Source organism: Branchiostoma lanceolatum, chromosome 1 (genome assembly GCF_035083965.1).
Source record: "Branchiostoma lanceolatum isolate klBraLanc5 chromosome 1, klBraLanc5.hap2, whole genome shotgun sequence".
Classification (NCBI taxonomy): domain Eukaryota; kingdom Metazoa; phylum Chordata; class Leptocardii; order Amphioxiformes; family Branchiostomatidae; genus Branchiostoma; species Branchiostoma lanceolatum.
The window spans coordinates 25,547,403-25,569,172 of NC_089722.1; the positions used below are offsets into that span (position 1 = coordinate 25,547,403).

The following is a 21,770-nucleotide window of genomic DNA, read 5'->3' on the forward strand; positions in this document are numbered from 1 at the left end:
AGACAAAAACTGTTGCATTTGTTCAACGTGCTAATATTGTTACATCAATTACGATTGAAATTATGATGAATAGCCCTTCAGAAAGTGACAATTTCCAGGAAATCACAATTGGTAAGATACAAAGAAAGCATATCATCCATAACCCAAAATTTTCTAAATTTCATAAAACAGAAAGAAAGAACATTCTGGACAGCCGGCAAACTTCCGTACACAGTGCATCCGTCTTTTGTCTGAACTCACTCCTAGACGCTTGGCTTTCATTTCGATTAATCACTAAACTTGTCACTGAAAATTGACTGAAGTAGAGGAAATCAAAATAGGTTTCAAACCCGTTATTGACCCCACCTAATTGCAGTACGCCAAGGCACATTTGGCGGTTTATGATATCATTGCAGCATCTGGGTGCATTTGCACTGCAGTACTGTAACCGAATAATAGAGGACGCTTTTGATCCATGGAGAAAATACTACTAAGTAGTACGTTAATTGATACGTTGATGAAGGTAAGATATCCAGGTAATAAGGTTCGCCAAAAACAGTCACTAAAGCAACTGGATAAAACGTTGAAACAGCCAGACGTATCATACAGCATCCGCTATATACCAAAAGAGTACATTTCAAAATAGTTTTTCACTGGCAAATTTTATCCAGTTGCTTGAGTAACTATTTTTTGGCATAAGACTATGCTGTTTACTCCTTTCCTATCTTACTTACAGCCGCTAATCTAGATGAGACAATCTATTACAAAGGTGCAAGCATTGTAACATTTATGTTGAAAGGACAAGTTTTTTTAGGGAAAATACCAAACTCAATGCACAGATATAAACTTTAAGGTTAAAAGGACATATCCATAAACTTAAGTACTATATTATTGTAGCGTTTCTGAGTTGAAAATAAACCATCAATGACCAGTCAAAAATGATACAAGAGTAAAATTTCTTGTTTTTATTAATACAACTTGGCCTTGGCACAACAACATGCACATTACGCTTTTAACGGTATACAATAAAGGGACTTAATATCTTACAATACAAAATTTGCCAGCAATACTGTTAGATCTGTGACACATTATATTCCTTATCCAAATGGGATACAGCTAACGTTTCTGTAGTTTTTTTAATCAAGCTTTAGACTGACAAATCTCTAGATGACAATGTGTATATATATATACAGCTGCTAGTTCTTGTAACAGATGGTAGAGTGGACCTATAGTCACAGCAAGAAATCCAGTCACAACTTCCTGTGTAAGGTCACTGCCAAACCATTCACAGGCCGAGCAGAGAAAACTAAACTGTTACCTTATCTTCAGAATGCTGCTATGAATCAGCATTGGGGGGAAGGGAAGGAAAACGGTAACATCCAGCTGACCAAACAATTCTGGTAAAAGTTATGCTGACAGCGTTCTAAAAGGTGACTGACATCTCAAGTTCATGTGGCTTTCTGGAAGCGCTCTTGAATTTTTCATCAGCTTGAGGATTTCATCATTCCTTTGAAAATGAATCTTTTTAGTACCTGTCCTCCCACCAAATACTGTATGGAATGGCAGCAATAAGGTTTTCTGAGGGACAAAATGTGAGTTAAAACAGCTCATGTCAGACTAATACATGTACATGATTATAGGGATGTTCTCTCCCACGGTCCCACCTTACATTCCTTCCAGACAAATATTCTGGAGTCTGCAGACGTAAAAAAAACCCAGCCACTACTACCCCACTCGACCGAAACCTCTGCTTGGAGAATACATTTTTGCCTCTGGATCCATGATTGGACCCCTTTATTTCTTGGCTTTCAGTGCTCACTACTTGGGTGTCCCACCATAATGAATAATCTAGTCTGGTGGGAATGCTGATTACATGAATTGCATGCTTGGCAAAGTCTTCATTTACAAATTCTAAGGTCCTAGTTTTCCAGTTACCAACAGACACAGCACACACAATGCAACAACATCCTTTGTACAATTGTGTTTGTTGCCCCATAGAATGTACAGGTAGTCAGAGCACTTAACTTCAATTTACACTGTCACAATATATTACAACACATCTCCTACATAGCATGTTTACTGTATACATGTAGATAGAACAGTTTAAAACTAGCGATAAATATAAGAAGCAAATAGGAAAGTTCCTGAGTAGAGCTGTAAAATGTTTCAGGAAGTTAAGTAATTATGTAGATTCAAGCACTTAAAAACAGACTTCCATATTACATTTTGTAGCTTTGATACTTTAAAAAATTGCATTTGAAGTTGTAGCATACTTCGTCATGGTAAAAAACATGCAAGAGAACAGCATGTTTTTTGTAGTTGTTACTAAAATCACTGCTTTTGGCAAAATAAGATAGAGGTAGCTAATATATATACATTGTAAGTGAATAATATTGTATGCTTATACTGATAGCGTTTTCCTTTTTTTCCTTGTCTTTCACCTTTTACGCAGTAATCATGAAAATGTTGAATCGTTTCAACAAAATGACAGCATGGAATACATAATGCCTTTAGATTTTTTACACAATAATATAAGACAAAAGAATCATTTCGGACAAGCCACACACTATGGCATATGCACAGTCAAGGAGTGTTCCGAACATTATTCATCAGGCCATCAAGTTGTTGACTGGCCTTGCCTTGCTCCAAACAACACTAAGAAACCATGACAATGGACCACTGACAGTATCACAGGTACATGTAGATTACCTTCGAAAAACTTTTACATTACTTTTTGAGACTCTTTTTGTTCAGGTTGCAGAATGTTCACTGAACTCTGACAGAGAAATGAATAGTAATACTACAGTAACTGTAAGAAAAAAAGAGCTTGAAGAAGTTATGTATCAGAGATAACAACAACAGTTCTTTGAAATCTTTTTGTTTACTTGAAACAATCTTTCTAACTACTTTGACAACTTAAAAGAAATATTATACAAAACAGTAGTACCTTTACTAGTAATAACATAATAGAAACCTTTCAGGTAACAGCACAAGTAAGTACAAGAAGAAAATGCACATTTTTGACATTACACAAATTCTTCGCTGTCCTCCAATCTTTGCTTGTCGATGGCGTACTTTGACAGGAAGGGTCCAAACATGGTGAGCGCCGTCCCCATGATCGCCAGCACGTACCCCCAGCCGATCTCACAGTTCCCGGGGTTGAACGAGGCTGCCGATTGGCCACAGTACATTTTGATGACATTGGACTCCAAGCCGACAGGATAGATGATGAGACCCACCGAGCAAATGACAACTGCAGGGACAGGAGATAAAGACTGGGTTAGGAACCAGAAACAAAAAAAAGATTGATACACAATAAAGTTATGGGTATGATCAATGTCAATCTAACTGTATGTGCATCTTACATCCCCAGTTACCTGCATTCATGCATATTCAGGTTGGATCTGGAGTAAGAACAAAAGTGGATTTCAGAGAGAGATGTATATCCTTAGCGATTGTCAGTCTTCACAAACCACCTTAAAACAAAGTAAAAATTGTATCAGTATTGAATATCATCAAATAATACTAAAACATGGCAAAGAGATCACATTCTAAAAATTCCATGACTCTTTGTTGGCCTAAACAAAAACAAAATTGCGAGTCATTGAATCACTTAGCATGTTATAATTGCACTTATTTACATACATAACTTCTGATCCATGTCTGTTATATGTTCACAAGATGAAGGATTGAGTAGAATACTGCTAAAACCCTAGACCCATCCCTGGTGGTACACTAAGGGCAGGGTACCAGCTGAGCACCACCCAAACCATTACAATATTCATATTCATAAACATCTCTCCTGCTGGGTCCAGTAATAAGCCTGATCAAACCAACAACATGTTGCTCCACCACAGAGAATATGTTTTCCACTGAGGGATGTACAGGAGACATCTGTACCCTGTGGTTTATGTTGCTTTATTGCTGGCCATTTAACTTTCACACACCTGACTAGGCTGAGAACTGAATATCATCTATGTTTGACGATGATTTTAAATTCAAAGCAACCATATGGACAATTTGAAGGGTTATGCTTTAGTCCCATTTTGGGCATGCAGTCCTACCTTACTAGAAAAACTATGTCAACATTTGCTAGTCCTACGTTTTTTTCATACTATTTTTCATAATTGCTACCTATCATAATTAGAATCTGCCCATGACTCATAGGCAGATTCTAATGATACATTGTAATAGCAATTTCATTCAACTAATACAGACAAGCTATAGCAAAGACATGGTTCATTGATGAAGAACATTGTTTCATAGGATTCATTGTTTTTGACTTATTGCTAAACTCTTATACTGTATCTAATACACAGTAACAATATTGGACAACTAGGCTGCTACCATTGCCACATATTTCCATACTGTATGTATGCAAGCTTTGTGCAAAGGACCTCAGGGGACCATTATAGTCTGGATTATTACAGTAATTTTGGCAGGGACACAATATTGCTAAGCACTGCATGGTCAAATAATGTCGATAAATACATAATTTTAAGGTGCCATCATAATGGCATGCAAATAAGGCTGGCATGACTAGATATGAGTAAACATACAGGGTGACAATTCATCTTTGTTCGACAGCTTCAATTTTGTACTGTTAGAAACAGCTTTTCGATATCCATACAAAGTTTTATACAAGTCAAGTCATACATTTTGTACTGTAGTGTTTCACAAATGTAAGGCTAGGCAAGAGATAGCTAGGTATCCCAATCTTTTGCTTAAGTTTATTTTTTAACATTTCAACTGCATGTACATGTATTATCTATAGTGAGCGTAACTGCCCATCTATCTAATCATGAAACATGATATCATGATAATTCTCCAGAGTAAGGACCCTTATTATGCCTGGACACAGACCCAGCTGAGCTGAAATAATGGCATCAATTATCTAACACAATATCATCTGCACTTACAGACAGGCGAGTCTGAAATAATAACGAATAGCAGTGAAGCTACAGGAATCCAATCCTTTGGGAGCATGATGATGTACCAGAGGGTTGTTAGCAATTTGAATGGAATAAAAACATTGTCGGGATAATTTAAATGTTTCACACTCTGACAGAAGATACATTCTGACTTGGAAGAAGAAGTCGACAAGATATGGGTAAAAGTCATGAATTATACTTTATGACTAAACGACTAAAAGATGAACAACTCTCTGCATCTTCCTACAATCCTTTGTGGTCTCATAAGCCAATGAAAGTGGTTTACATATAAAGGTTGGGGTTATGGTATCACCCTGCCATAAACTGTTACAGTAGTTGTATGGATGAGTCTAAAACTGCCATACTGAGGATATCATATCATACTTTAAGATTCCTTGTGGCAGACAACTCACTCAACTGAGTAGTAGCCTGTCATGGTTCATCATGAAAGAACAACTGGAACCCAGGAGGAAAGAGGAAGAGAGAAGGCCAAGCAAGAACTTGGAGGACAGTAGAGTGAGAGATTCTAGAGATAGGTTGTGGATACGTAGCTGGGATAGGAGGGGAGACAACGGATGTCAACAGACAAGAGATATTGGAGAACAATGACAGCCCACCTCAGTATTCACTACATGAAGTCACTGATAAGTGGCAATGATGATGATGATGAAATTCATCTACCATAATATGACCATGCTTATGGGATGTTGCAACATTTGTAACTTTTGTCAGGTGTTTACAAAGAAATGGTCAGTAAATAAACGTTATCGCTGGCCACCAGTCCCTGCAGAATTCATAAATAAAGATTAGTCAGTTTGCTGAAGCTGTAAATCTCTCCGAATGCCCCACTAAATCTTCACTGTGCTGTTACAAATGCTTTGACTACCGTTAATGCCTCATCATTTGCATGATCAATTCACCCCCAACAAAAGACATGTCTGGGATTTTATGGACATGAACATGAAAAGCTATTTTCAAAACTCCATTAGTATTGTACTTTAATGTTCATATTAAGCATCCACATACACACCGATCGCTTCTGTGCCATGAATATGAAATGAAGAGCTAATCATTCAGTCGTAACTTTTTTCTGAATTGGAGCCATGTGAAATGAGGCATACTGCAGCTCCTGTTATTTCCTCCTGGCTGTGTCATTTTGAAAGTTCAAGGGGGGCTGCCAGCAATATAAAGAATATGGAGAAAATATTCCATGGGGGGACAGTAGATAACTGGAAAGCAGCAGGAACTAAATATGTTCTTGCGCACCCCTAGAGGTTTTGTAATGGAATATCCTTAACAGTTTTTCTGAAATTTTAAGCACACTATTCATTTTCATGTTCTGTACATGTACATTGTATGTACAGATGTGTAAAACTATATTACAAAACAGATCATACTGATCTATGGGCGGGCCGAATGTTCAAGTTTCGATTTCCAACCACAGTGTGATGAGTTTCCGGTCCGGTGGCGCGTGGCAGATTTGTCGTATGAATGGTGATTTGTTCGCAATGGCAGCTGACGTTGTTACCGCATCAGTGGAAATAAAAAGGCAATAGCACGCACCATTTGTTTGGGCTAGATGTGATGTCTTTCCTTCCCATAGAATAGTTCAGTCTTACTTTGAATAAGTGTTGAACTATTCATTAGCAGCATGTATAAAATATCTATCATATCCTCTCAAGTGTTACACTTGACTTGATTTCACATGTTTTTTTGCCTTGCCTGAATATTCAAGTCAAAAGTAATCGACAAAACAAGGCAATCAGAGATGGCAGACTTCACTTACAGCTTTATGATCCTTTAAATTCCCACGGACAAAAATAACAGCACTAAGGATCTACATGCATGGCAATGATGCATAATGTATATTGGGGATTGAAGAAACACACACATACAGACACACAGTCTGACACACACACAGAAAACAAGCCAAAGCCCATGGCAGAAGAACAGAAGAACATGTTTGCTGTATGGTTGCAGTCTGAAGTCTTGAAGACACTTCCCAACTTCCCTATTTTTCCTGCACAAACCTTTTCAATAAAACAGCACACTTGGAACATTAAAGATATCTGCTTGGACAGTAGTATACATTCTACCAATGCTGACTCAGATGATGCACATTAAAGTATGTGTTAAGCAGTTTTAGAAGTTTTAAGACAGGAAATTGATTTTTCCCTTGGTTGGATTTACTGCTGCACAACCTCCTAATATGACCAAAGGTGCTTTTTATCTATATGCTAATTACTTCTTTGTGAAGGTGCATATTGCAATTAATGCTCTGGAGGAAGACATGGCAATCTGGGTCACCAGCGGCATAGCATTTCCTCATTATTTACTGCTAACGATCCTTTAATAGATAATTCTCTTTTCCCCCTGTGCTTGTAGAGTACTTACAGTCACGTTTTATTCAGAATCTAAAAAAGGTAATAAGGAATTGTGTGACTAGAATCTGTTAGACTGTTCCAACATGATTTTTAGCTACTCCTAGAATAACATATAACAACCAGTTCCATAATATGATAAAACATTTCTGGTTTTGATTCTCAATTCGTGATGGGAAAATGCACCTTAGCCCAAGTCTGCTCTATCCCCTATCATTTATACATAGGATATTCACTAAAATCTCCTTTTCCCTCTTAATGAAAATATCCAAATGACCAGACCCTTTCCATTGGTCATTTCTAGTATTGTAGCTTCCATTGAATCCTTATACATGTACATTAAAATTCCTTTTAGTTTTACTGTGACAAAATTGGGTGCAAACTTGACTGAGAACGAAGAATTAAAGGCATATACGATATAGGAAAATCAGACTGGTTCAATATACTAGCAGATGGCATGAGAAACAAATATGAATCTGCACACGTTTCCCATTATATCACATCCCCTATATATACTCCCTACGTCAATGGTCGGCCCCTAACATAAAATATCAGCCACTGAGATTGGATCCTATCATACACCACCACTCTCCCAAATTGGCGTTCATATGTTGCAGTTAACTACTGAAAGATTTGACCATCCCAAAGCACCAGGGCACAGGTGCACACACCCTGTTGATCTCTGCCCTGTGGCAGCCCATCATCATCCTGTCCTGATTGGCTAATTGACTTGTCAGCATCTCCGGTTCCTTCCATCTATCACCTGTGTAGAGGGAGGGGGGGGGGGGGCGGGGGCGTGCTAGTTCAACAAACTTTTCTTCTTCCAACTTTTCTTTTTCCATCTTCTCAAAGGTATAGTCAAGAAATTGGCGTCTTTGCCAAAAGTCCAAGAAATTACTACTTAGTCTAAATTCTTTTCAATCAATAAAATCCCTCCCAAAATATGTGTTGAAAAATGCAATTACTGGTTAAATCAATGTATCCAGCAAAACTGTTTTTCTATCTTTATCATATTTGCACACCAATGAATAGAAATCTATATCTCCAATGGATGCCAAAATCTCTTTAAATACATTGCATCCTATGGACACATTTGAACACCTTTGAAATCCTGGCTAAGCCTATATTGCATCCTGCTGTAAAGCTGGATGCTGCTAACACTATTCTTCAGGTAGAGAAGAACAGAAATCAATCAATCCAGCCATCCACACACTCCATTTAACAGTACCATTCATCATCTACAGTTCAACAATGTGAATTTGGAAAGACTTTGGATAAAGCAATTCTAAAGCAATGCACCCCCATTTTTGGCAATCAGTACAACATAAAAATAGACAACTTTTTTCATTCCCCCATTTTTTCAATGCTTGACAAACGAGGGAAAACGTAGTGAAGTCTCAGTATAGTACTGAACATTTACCACCAGGAAGCCTGCTTTGATCAATAAGCCTACCCTTCCCAGGGTAATTGCAAAGCTTTCAAGGAAAACCTCTGGGTATCACTGATGAACAATCTACAGTAGGGTCATCCATTGTAATGCATTAGGTGCACATTATATTGGCAAAGTTGTTTATACCTGTCTATCTGTACTGTACATGTCTACACTGAAAAATGATGCATCATCTAGACCTAAGAAGAATTGATATTGATGCCCCAAAGAAGGTTCTGGCTTATGAATGACAGTTGACATTTGTCTGTGCCTTGTCTGATATATTTCAACAACAAGAAAATGTATTTAAAAATTCTAATACACATGTACATGTAGTCAAAACGAGATAAATGTTCATAATCAATACATCATACTGCTTTACAATAAACTTTGGACATACATGTATAGCCTCCATTAACATTAATCCGCCGGGTTACATAAATCCAACACTTTGAAAAACAGTGTGTCTGAGAGATCTCTAGTGCAGCATCCCCCAGGTATGCATAGCTTACTAATAGGTAGTTAACATATGCAGGAGTGCATTATACTGGAGGATGTTGTGTTGGAGATCTGTTTGGTCGTATCTTTTCAAAGTGGCGGAATTATTACACTGGGGGAATTATGTTAGTAGATGTTAACAAATCTGGCATGGTTCTAGAGATTTTGCTTTAAAGGCACAAACAGGAAAATAAAACTGCTTTTCTGACACTTTAAAGCAGAATGTGTCAGATCTCATTATAGATAACTTCAGATATGTACATAATTCAAAGATATCTTTCATCTCAAATTACAAAACTGTCTGGGTAAAGGGCACTCATGGTTTATTCATGAGAACCATGGAGAAAATGCTTATAAGCCCCTTTTTTCATGACAGCCTTCTATATCCTGACTTTCAACTCTTTTGGTACTGTTTGCACCCTACAACGTATCATATGTTTCTATTTCTAATTTGCTAATAATGAAGTAAATTACCACAAAAATGTATTCTGACATCAATAATTGTAATATCAAATGTCAATTATTTCCATTCATTGGCCCAATTTGCCAGGAATAACTAGATTAGGAATGTGACTAAGGCCTAAGTCCTCTATCCAACACCATCATTTAAACATTTGGTATTTACTTTGCTACAAGCCCGTTTATCGATCCACACTAACGCCACAAAAACGCAATTATTTTCACACCGTATCCACCATTTTTCACTCCTGACAAACTGCCAAGAGACCCAGCAGTAGTAACAGTGCGCCTGAAACAAAGGCTACAAATCTGCCTCCTGCGACTCCCACATGAGTAGAAGCTGCTGGGATTGGACATATATCTTCCAGCATGCCAACTAGCCCTTATCAGAGTGTTCCAGTCAGGCAGCCCTGTGGAAGGCATTTCAGTACCACGGCCACACAGCCATTCACATTGAAGGTCATCTAAAACATTTATCTCTCTGTATTAAGGTAACTACAGTGCAATACTTCACAGCTTATGAAAGTTCTAGAAACAAAATGCTAACTTTTTACCTCCCACTGTCGACAATGAATTTCCATTACTAGCCCATCCTTTGAATTCCCCAGTCCCAGCTAGACTTCTGTGTTTAATAATTTTGTCATATTACATAAATACTCAGTAACTCTGTTGTCTTGATTTCAAACTGATGCCATTCACACTTTCTCTATTTTGTAAAGAGGATAGATCTATAAAGAGTTTTTTGTATTATGACATTTTATCACCTCCATAACAGACAAATAATGTAGTTACAACTTAGAACTAAGGAAGTTGATGTACTGCCGAAAAGTTCAGATATTTGTAGCCATGTACATGTATGTAAAGGTGTGCATGCCTAAGCTTTTCCCCGAGGAACCTTAGGTCACAATCATATTGTCCAGGGGGCAGTGTGCACAACTGCAGATAGGAATTTTTAATGATCAAGCGGCAATAACGTTCCCCCTGGGGTGTCGTCTGTCACGATGTTGGAGTTGTGATTCTGACAAAAGTATTCCACCTCAGTACCAGGCCTAGGTATTCTGTAAATACATTTAAGTTTGTGCTTTTTATTTCGCGCTAAAGGTGAGAATGAAATGTTTGCGGTGGTTTTAAGTTTGCGCCAGTGCTATAGTCACAAACTGCTACAGTATTGGGCAAAAATGTTTGCAGCAGTTTTGATTGGTACTCCTGTCTGTAAGCGCAACCTATACTACTATTTCTAGGGCATCTCCCCACAATTCAAAGTAGAATGATGTCCTTTCGATTTGACACATTTGGCATGTAACTCTGGAAGCTTTTGCTTACTATATTAGTATGGAAAAATATAAAACAGAATGTGAAATATATGTACAGGTCAATTTTTTTGTAAATGCAGATCTTGACCCTATAAAATGTCCTAATGAATATGTACCCTACAGCTGACTAAAATTAGAAATTTCATTCAGGTGTTTCAGAGATCATAATCTACAAGCAAAAAGAAACCTTTCACAGAGAATGACACAATGATTTATGTCAAATACAGCTAAAACAAATATGGTGCACCAGGTGAACTTGGTCTTGGGGATTCTCCTGTAATAAATGCACAGGCTCTCTCAAACTGTGTGCGAAAAGCTTTCTTCATGCCAATTCCCATCACTGGAAATCCGCAGGCCTTGTGCTTGTCATCCACAGTATTGCAAACACATCAAGTCCAATCCTGAGTAAAATCTCTCTCATCATCTCCTGGGAGACCGGGAAGAGCAAAAATCCATTTTCTGCATGTCGAGAGAACTAGTGGGCTAGAGGATGCTGATACTGAAGATTACAGGGAGAGATGAAAACTCCCCGGCCAGTAGAAAATCCATCACAGATTATTGCATGTCTTTATAGTTGTAGCTGCTTTGCTTTGCCTTAGGCAAATACAAATATTACAACTCTCTGGAGTTTTTTTATCACGGCATAGAGTTCCCACTAGACGCCGCTGTACAGGGCATTCATGGTGGATGGGGGAAACCATGGTAGGAAGTGCCAAAGGCACAATTTAGGGGGTCTGCAGATGTTGGAATCTTTAACCCTCCGAAACCCTATTTCCACTTCCAGTGATTTTGAAGGCTAGGCAAATATCAACTCAAAACTACACATATGGAAGTTGACACAGTTGAAGGCCTAGAAAAGGCCATCCAAAGACACATTTTTCAATCCTTGTGCAAACACTATAGAATGACAAATGAAGGATTGAGATATGTTACTTTATAGAGTTTTCTGGTTCAAGGTAAGCTAGCTGTGACAGCAACAATATTTTCTCATGTCCCTGGTGCCTGGAAATGGCCTTGCATGAAGCAGCTGCAATACCAAACCTGCCCACTAGGGAACCCGAGGTCCTCAGGCCATGACCTTGCAACATGCCATACTACAGATGACTGGGATCCATTAGGCTGGATAATTATCTTAATAAGTCAAAGTCCCTGCCTCATGTATGCAGAATCTCAAACTTTTTTTGAAAGTAAATTTACGTTTGCAGACTGAAAGTGAAAAAAAATTGTAACTGTAATTTCTATCTGAAACCTTGATGTAATATACACTGCATCATACTTTGGATATTTGTATGATCTATAATTGACCTTAATTTGGAAATTAAGATAAGACACACTAAAAATATGTTGCAAAACCTTCTTTAGTCAACCAAATATGGTAGTGCCGTGTCTTTAATACAGAAGTGAATCTGAAGTGAGACTGATTCAGTTGTGCTGGTCATTACTTCTGGCAGCACCACCTAGTAATGGGCAGTAATGGGCACGTTAATGGTGTTAGAGCTGCAGGTATGACGACTTCTCCTAATGCACTTAATGTGGCTGGAATTGCCTTTTTCATGGCCAGCGCAGCAGTGGGGATAATTGCTGCTTTGATGACCCCACAAAAGTCTTCACCACAAAATCGTTCAGCCTGTACTACCTGTGGTGAAGTGAAATGGATTTGAAAAGCTGGAATACAAGGGTGGCTGAAGCACAATCTTTTAAGCCATGTTGGTCGATATGCGATATCAGTAAACTGTTTCCGGCTTTTTTCAGCAAGACATTGAGGTTATTATATACATACATGTACCTGTAACTTCACTTTGAAATATAAAACCTTTGCGGAGATTGTCCAGCCATTTAAGTATTCTATTTGGCTTTACAGGCATGTATACATATGTAACAGAGTGCAACTGATTTGGCAGCAGTACTGAATACCTTCCTTGATATAAGACTAACATTTGTCTGCTAATTTCTCAAGTGTTTTACAAGGAATTTTGCTTCAAGCACTTAGCTAAAGAATTTTGTTCCTTGTCAGGGGACATGGGGAACTACAGCTAATCTCTGAGGAGTTCATGTGTAAACTTTGGGCTGACCCCAAGGCCCCTTACAGACATTGGGGCACCAGGTGATGACAACCTCATCGATCATCAGATGTCTGGGGCCTTGGTGTAATTTGTTTGTAACAAGATCAACAGCAATTTCATATCTATCCATCTATAACAATTTATCTGTGGGTAGATCAAATTTTGTGTAGACAAATGATTTGAACATGGAAATACAAATACCAATACTAAACCGGTATGATTGTTATAACTTATTTGAGCTTATATATATCAACTATAAGCAAGCATGATAGTCATTATTTTGTTCTACCAGATTGAAGCTTTTCAAAATCCTAAGTGTGCAATTGTGTCTGGTGCTTCTTCACGAAACTCTGTTTCTGTACTCTGTCTTCATAGAAAAGTCCTCAAGAAAGGCCTGAGGTGACATCCAGAGATGGAAAAAAATGTCTTTGGTTATTGATCAAGTATGGTTTTATGTTCTTGATGACATAAAGTCAGGGGCCCGTCACTTTAGCACTGGGGAAATATGTATGGCTTCGGGCAGTATCCTGACATCATTACCTGTATCCAATATTTCTATGTTGTCAAACGATATAGTACCGAAATAGCTCAAGTTTACACTTTTCTAGCTGGCATTCTCGGCGGACATTTTCAAACATCTAGTATATGTACCATACAATAATTAAATTAAGTCCCTGCAACACAAACAGAAGCTGCTTGATTTTTCACTCAGTATTCCGATTTGGCTAATGCCATTCAGCTGCTTACAGGACTTAACCTGGCCTGGCCTGGACATTACCTGACCATCTGTAGCACTAAACAATCCTGACATTTGGAACCTTCTACAAGTGGGAGTGAAGGTACAAATATAGACCACATGTCCTATTTTTCACTTGACCCAAAGGTCATTACCATGGCAACCCATATCTTCCCATAGACCAAGCGGTGGGGACTAGTGAATTCCAAAGTTAATGGCATCCTTGTAATATCAGTCATATCCTTGGGTGTTCAGCATGTTCCCACGGCCCTGGAACTGGACTGTCTTATGACACTGGACATGTTTAGTCTCTTCCTGGGGAAATGTTACAATTTCCAGAACTAAACACACTTCAAGTTCAACCAAAAACACAGAATTCTACTTGGGAGGGCTGGGGTTAACCTCCCTCCTGATGAGGTAGATAACAGGCACAAACTACTGAGGTTTATATAGCCTCCTTAGGTCAATATTGACCATTGTAAAATTCTAATTGATATCAGCCGTAAAGATACTGAGTCACTAAGGGCCTCTTTACACCTACGACATTTTAGAGTCGTGCGGTATTTTTTGGCCGTCTAAAGACGATCAAAACAATCGTACGACGGCAATAAACGGGAAATCCTCGAAATGTCGTGCGACCACCTCGGACCCAGTCGCACGACGTTCAGCGGGGGGGCCTGTGGCTGTGTTTTTCTCGTCTAAAGAAGAATCGTCGCCGGCGACGGAAGTGGTTGATATGCTAATAAGCCTACAGCGTGCTGTTTCCTGTCCGGGAAGGAAAGTTTCTATCGTTTTATTTGTAAATATGCATGCAGTTAGCAATGGAAACATATTTTTCTCGTCCGAAACCGGTTACTAGTATTCCGGCGCGACGCCCTGCTACCAGTGGCTACTTCTCTAGTATGCCCCTATTCCTCGATCCCCGGGACATCCCCGGCGGCGGCCACGAACTCGGGTTAAATCCCGTCCGTCTCTGTACCAGCCTCAATCTCTTTCTTTGTTGAGCACCGTTCTCAACGTCTCATCTGCAGGGCAACAGTTGTTGCAAAGTCAGTAAAAGCTTCATCTTTTGACGAAAACAAGCGGTTCCCCCGCCATTTTGAATTTGAGCGCAAGAGTTCACTTTGAGTCGCACGCGCACATCAATGGAATTCTGCGCCGCGGGGGTCCCATGATATTTCCTGACCGTGTGTCTAAAGAAAACCGTCGCCTACGACGATGATCGTACGACCTTATAACATTGTAGGTCTAAAGTGCGCCTAAATGAGGTATGGCAGCACTGCCCCAGATCACCCTCCAGTTGTTGTTCACCTCAGCTACATGAAAGTTTGTCCCTTTCCTGATAAGAAGTCTTAACATAGTGATAGGACAGACATAAGCTGTTACAAATATGACAAGACACTGCTCTGAAGTAATGAAAAAGTGCATGTTTTGGTACAATGTTGATGCCGTTTATATAGCCTTTTGCAATTGCAAATTACATCATGAAAATGCTGAAAACTATCAAGACCATGCAGATTTGTTTCAAAGCCTGGAGCCCTATTATTGCATTGGACTTTAGAATGACCTCTATGACTCTGGGTGCTTGTCATCAGACCTGTAGCATAAGATGAGATAAGATAAGAAGTCCTTCAGGTGACAGTCACTGGGTGACAGTAAAGGAACAGTTGGCTCAGATTCTGATTGCTCTAGGATTAGACCAACCTGTGTAAACAGGAGATGTGTCAGTCAGACCATTATATTTTATGGACAATCTAACTAGAAACAGAAGCCCTGTCCTCATCCTCAAGGTAGCAATAACCTAAAAAGAAACAGCACTGTTTGAAACTTTTTATTGGAACGAATTAAGTTTTGATATCACTCGGTAGATGTCCATTACTCTCATGATTGTTCCTTCAGTTCACTGAGCTCAATGGAAAAAAATATTGCAAATCAAAACAGTTAATATGATGATACGGGTCATGCAGATATTTCATACACAAATCGGTACTTCAAAGGAAGGAAGGACATAATTGGGCCAAGGCTAGACAAGTCTAAAGCAAACGGGGAGAGGGGTCAAAAGGTCAGTGGATGATTTATCAGAGTTAATTGGTCTCTTCATAATGTCAGACCAAAAGTAATGTTTGTATTGAGGCTTGAGGTATGCATTCCACATTATTTTCCTGTCTACAGACTGCTATTACAGTACTTGGTATAGGGCAGATGTCAATGAGCAATGGTCCAATGTTGGTATTTAAGAAAGAGAAATTACCACAAATCATGGCTTAAATCAATATGACTGCACAATGTAACTTTATATCATACCTACAAAGTACCTAGGAACTACCATTCAATGGATATTTTCGGTTTGTTTTGAGTTTTCTAAACTTTCATAAATGTGTTTAAGTAAAAGTTATAATCATGCAAGTTGTTGATACAGACAATCACAGATAATGTATGACTTGTACAAATGTCTGATACACTTACAGACAGTTTCTGACAGCTACTGAGCTAGTTAACAGAAGTATACCCTAAACCAACAGACAGTGTGCTATCTGCTACATGTACATACATGTACATTGTATATCTGTCTAGCTGGAGTAATAGACTATTGACCTAACATCACAGACAGTCATCAAATACACAATAGTTGGCGCCAAACCTCCCCTATGCACCCTTCGTGCATAGGGGAGGTTTGGAAGGCAGAAGCATCTGGTGGATGAAATAAAAATCTATAAATTGGTTTTGGCTAGTAATGTTGAATCATTGTGACAGTTTGTGACACATTTGTCAAGTGTACAGTAGGACATGATATAGTCTCTCCAATGACTGTTATAGCATAGATTGTATATGTTTTCAATGATATTCGGGTAAAGTGAAACCAGTGAACTTTAAGATGCATGTCACAGTAGCAAACCATGCATTATTTGGTGATGGTTTCCTTCTTTGCTCACTTGGATGCCTGTGAGACTTGAACTTGAAGGTCATCCTAATGACAAATCAACCTCATGGGGACCACTTCAAGGTATCTTGACAATTTCATCTGCCAAGGTAGGCAAAAACATCCCAGGAAATAAATGGAGGTCATATGGAAAAGGCAACTCTCCAAGGTTAAAAGCTTCTGTGTTTCATTCCGAAATTCCCACAAGTAGCCCAGACTACCATTACTTACCATCAGGCAGTTCGCATTGCCCAGACTTTCAGACTGCACTGAACAGGTTTTCAATTCCTCAAGACCTATAGTATATTGGTATAGAGTTGTTGTAATAAGCAGGAAACTAGAATAGAGTCCATTCTGAGTCAACACGAGGGTTTTATAATAATATTTGTAATCATTTTGAAAAATTTCTAATAAAAAAATATCTGACTGACAATAGTTCTAAATTTTCCTAAAAGATCAAATACAAAAATATGAATTTATTTGAATTCAATTAGATAATTTAGAAATATTTTGAAAGTAACTGCACAAAAACCTCTTTATTTGGATGGTGAAATTTAACACATATTTGCAGCAAGGCAATCAGATGTTTCTTCAGATAAATATGTACAAAATTTGTGTGTGTGTGCTTAATTTGTGTGTGTGTTTAATTTGTGTGTGTGTGTGTGTGTGTGTGTGTGTGTGCGTGTGTGTGTGTGTGTGTGTTTTACATGCATGTTTTTATCCTTTACTTTAGTACATGTCTTCACAGTGTCCAGTATCAGACTACAATGTAGTTAATTGACAACAATCTGAAGGAAAAACAATCAATACCAATATATCACTATATCACAGACAGGTATACAACCAGAGTAATGGAAATCATAGCAATAATTCTTCCAAAGGTAGCAGGAAATGATAGCGCTAGGCAATTCCATTGGACCCAGCCTTGCCAACTTTAATAGCTTGATGGAGCACTTAGTTAAACTAGAAACCATGAAATATACAACATAATGGCTGCTCTGTGAGATGAATGTAAAATTTATACGGGAGTCTAAGGAGGTACAGTGAGTGGGTTTCTGTGATTACCATGGACTGTCCCATTCTAGATCTTATACATGGGAGAGGGGTGTTGATTCATGATTCACTAACCATAGTAATACCAATACTTACAACATTATCAGCTAAAATCAGCAATGAAACTGTCTCATAACTTACTTGAGTTATTATCGGTAGACAATCACACAAAACAATAGGTCACTAAAAAACCAAACAGTTCTCTGTCATTTAGGGGAACCACACAAGATCAACTGGGTCATAATAGGATGAAATAACCATGGAACACAATGTCATATAGCTAAACTACATGTAATACCCTGCCAACACACTTTGGTCAGAGCCAATGGCACATCAAGTATTCAAGTGATCTACAGCCTAACAATTGTGCACCTTCAAGTTCAATCCCAAATGACAGAGCCCATCTAATACAGTGACCTTTTCACTGTATGGAAATGAATGCAGCCTACATCATAACGATGTCAACCTGCACTTTATTTGAACCTATGAAAGCATAAATAATCACATCAGGTGCAGAAGCAATCTATCTGGGCCTTGCCAAGCCAAATAAACCCAAGGCTACATGACACCTGAATCTGCCATTTTGATGTATTGAAGTCAGTGAATAGAGAGAAGCAATCAGCTGCAGGATAACTCAAATAATATATGAGCTTGACTGGGGTCAAGAACAAGGTGGTGAGATTGACGAGGTAATCCTCATTCCCAAGCACCTAAGGACCTGATCCCTTTGTTCCTTAGCTTTTCAAGTCTCTTTTCAAGTCATTAATGATAAGATTAGGTAGGCCCCAAGGTATTTCATTATACATCAAAGGGTGTGAAAAAATGGGAGTAATAAATTACAAGGTCCAATAGGACCCCGTTCATACTAAATCGCGTAAATCGCGAAATCGCGTAAATCGCGATAATGTGGTTTAGTATGAACGCTCCAAATCGAATTTGAAATCGCCCGAAATCGCTTTCCGCGAAACCACCTCCGGAGGTGGTTTACTCGCGATTTGCCTGCATTCCGACTTAGTATGAACGCTCGAAATCGCCTTGATGCGCGTTGGGCGCTTTACTTTGCATATTGACCCGGTCATGGGTCAAGGGGTCATCTGCAAATTCAGTCTTTCCGCTCATTATACGATGTTCATCTACCTCCTAGCTTGTTGGAATATTACGCCGAATGCGGCGGAAATATGTCAGAATCGGGCGGCGATTTTGGCGTATGGAATGACGAAAACGCATGTACTGATGGCCATCTTCGGGGATGTGAGGATTCAGAAGAAACTCAAGGGATCCCACCGAAACCAGAGCGTGTACGCTGAAGTGGCGACTGCCAGAGTTGGCCAAATACGCGAAAACATGGAAGTAATGCCGCACTATTAAAGGTAAAAAACTCAAGATGAAGTACAAGAAGGTCATTGAACACAACAGTAAGAGTGGTGACAATCGAATAACGCGCCCGCCGTTTATCAAGCTGTTGGACGCGATTTTACAACTCGCGCTCGTTCGACCCCTGGTGTGAAGGAATGCGACTCAGGGCGATTTCGCGATTTCGCGATTTGCGCGATTTAGTATGAACGACGCCTAGGACACCCATCAACAGTGCCATCAATATCTGATTGACATGTTTTAGAGTGATTTACCTCTTAGGAGTTGGTAATGATGAAGCTTGGAGCAGGAGACTTTAAAAAGTAAATTGTGTGTATAATTAAGACCCAAAGGGAAAGGCGCAGTCCCATCAAATATTCACTGCAATGTTTGCAATCTTGCAGCTGTATTGTTCATATGAAGTCACACAGGTTTTTAAAATGTTTGAACTTTAGAATCATATCCTCTTCCTGTAATCATTCGAAACAGTAGCCAGTACAGATCTAGACCTTCTTTCCAACTTCCATACAAGGGTTCTTATCTTTATCTCCATAATCCTTAGGAATCTGGGGGCATTAGGGCACCTCCTGAGGATATTTTTCCAGACCTTTTACAGGAAATAGGGAGAGGAGGTAGCTTTTCTCTGTGCCCTGTGCTTGACCTATGATGGTAGTAAATGTTTTCGCACCATCCAAGGCAAATTTCCGGATGTACAGAGCTGCTGTGTGACATGTAAACTGTGGCAGCCTATGCCAATAGACCCCTTTCCAAATACCGCGGCCATTTTGAATCCAGGGCGCGCGCACGTGATTCGAGCGCGGGAAAAGTGAAGACCCGGTAAGTCCACAAGCCAGCGGTAAGGCGTTCCCAATAGAAACCAGCGTTGAGTCATCTTCGGCGGTGAGATGTTCTCCTCCTCGGTGAAATCCATCGATATATTTGCATGGCACAAGTAGATGATATTGTTGTGGACACTTGGACTAGATATCGGCCAGTGAAATTGTGAATTTCGGCTACTTTTCCACAGTTTCTGCCGGGATGTTGAACGCGCGCTACATTGATAGAATGCTGATATGTTTACACCGCGTGCTTGTAGTTTCCCTAATAATGTTAGCTAAAGTCGAGAAAAATCCCACAAAACATACACTTTTCGGATCATTTTAGCTTCGTTTAGGTATGAATATAACTCTTGAGCCTTTTCCGGGCTGTTGTGACAATAATCTTGAGGGAGGGTCGTGTTTTCTGTGCAGCGTTACATCGACTTCGCTCAGCAATATTTGACATTTCCGCTGAATGCAATCCCACACACACAAAAAAAAACGTGAAAATATAGGCCTAGGCTTGAGTTCAATGTCCTTAAATATGGCAGCATTCCGGTGGCTTTTTGACGATCTTTTCGGATGCCAAGTATTTAGGCTTGAGGACTCTAAGTACGTGAGTGAAGGTGTGTTTTCCATTCTATCTGACGTTTCTTTAAATCATTTTGCGCGGCAATATTTCAGATATCTGTTGGCCGGATGGAACCCAAAAAACGTTAAATAATATTGACTTGAGGACTGAAGGACCTCAGGCCGATATTTTTCCTTTTGTTGTGGGGTTTCATCTAAAATATTTCCGCAAAAAGTGATGTAATAAAACGCTACAAAGAAAACACGCCCCCTGCTTCACTCACGAACTTCATCAAGCTAATCTTGGCACTGAAATATCGTCAAAGTCAAAGGAGCCACCGAAGTTCCGTCAAATTTTTATACTCGCAAAGCCCTCAAGCCTGTATTTTCACGCATCTGTAATATCATCCGACGGAAATTAAGATATTACGGCGCAAAGTGAAAACACTCCATCTTCACTCACGTACTTTAGGTTTTGATATTTCAGAAAACTCGTCAAAAGAAGCCGCCGAAATTCTGCTTAATTCCCCCCACAAATTACCTTTAGCTCAAGCCTACATTTTCAGGTCTTTTTTTGTGGGATTGCATTCAGCGGAAATGTCAAATATCGCTTGCGGAGCGATGTAACAAGAGAGAAAGGAAAAGCTAGACAGAAAAGAAATAAAGGCTAGACAGAAACACGACCCCCTCTCAACGCGCGTTTTCCCAGGGGAAGTCACAACCGGTAAAATTCTGTATATTTCTATCTAAGTAGCTATAAGGATTCCAGCCCGAAAAGTGTATGCTTTACGGGGTTTTTCTCGACTTGTGAGTGAAGCAGGGGGCGTGTTTTCTTTGTAGCGTTTTATTACATCACTTTTTGCGGAAATATCTTAGATTTCCACAGGATGAACCCCACAACAAAAGGAAAAATATCGGCATGAGGTCCTTCAGTCCTCAAGTCAATATCATTTAACGTTTTTTGTGTTCCATCCGGCCAACAGATATCTGAAATATTGCCGCGCAAAATGATTTAAAGAAACGTCAGATAGAATGGAAAACACAACTTCACTCACGTACTTGGAGTCCTCAAGCCTAAATTCTTGGCATCCAAAAAGATCGTCAAAAAGCCGCCGGAATGCTGCCAAATTTGTACCAAAAAGGACATTGAACTCAAGTCTATATTTTCACGTCTTTTTTTTGTGGGATTGCATTCAACGGAAATGTCAAATATTGCTGAGCGAAGTCGATGTAACGCTGCACAGAAAACAAAACCCTCACTCAAACT

At 39.2% G+C, this 21,770-nt stretch overlaps 1 protein-coding gene across 1 annotated transcript in view; it reads right to left on the reverse strand.

Annotated features, from left to right (window-relative positions):
• Window positions 1-929: 929 nt before the first annotated feature.
• LOC136444466 (LHFPL tetraspan subfamily member 2 protein-like) overlaps window positions 930-21,770 on the reverse strand; it is a 36,126-nt gene continuing 15,285 nt past the window's right edge. Inside the window, exon 2 of the mRNA XM_066442032.1 lies at window positions 930-3,232. Within this exon, the coding sequence (XP_066298129.1) occupies window positions 3,006-3,232 (227 nt within the window). The 3' untranslated portion in view covers window positions 930-3,005. The remainder of the gene's footprint in view (window positions 3,233-21,770) is intronic.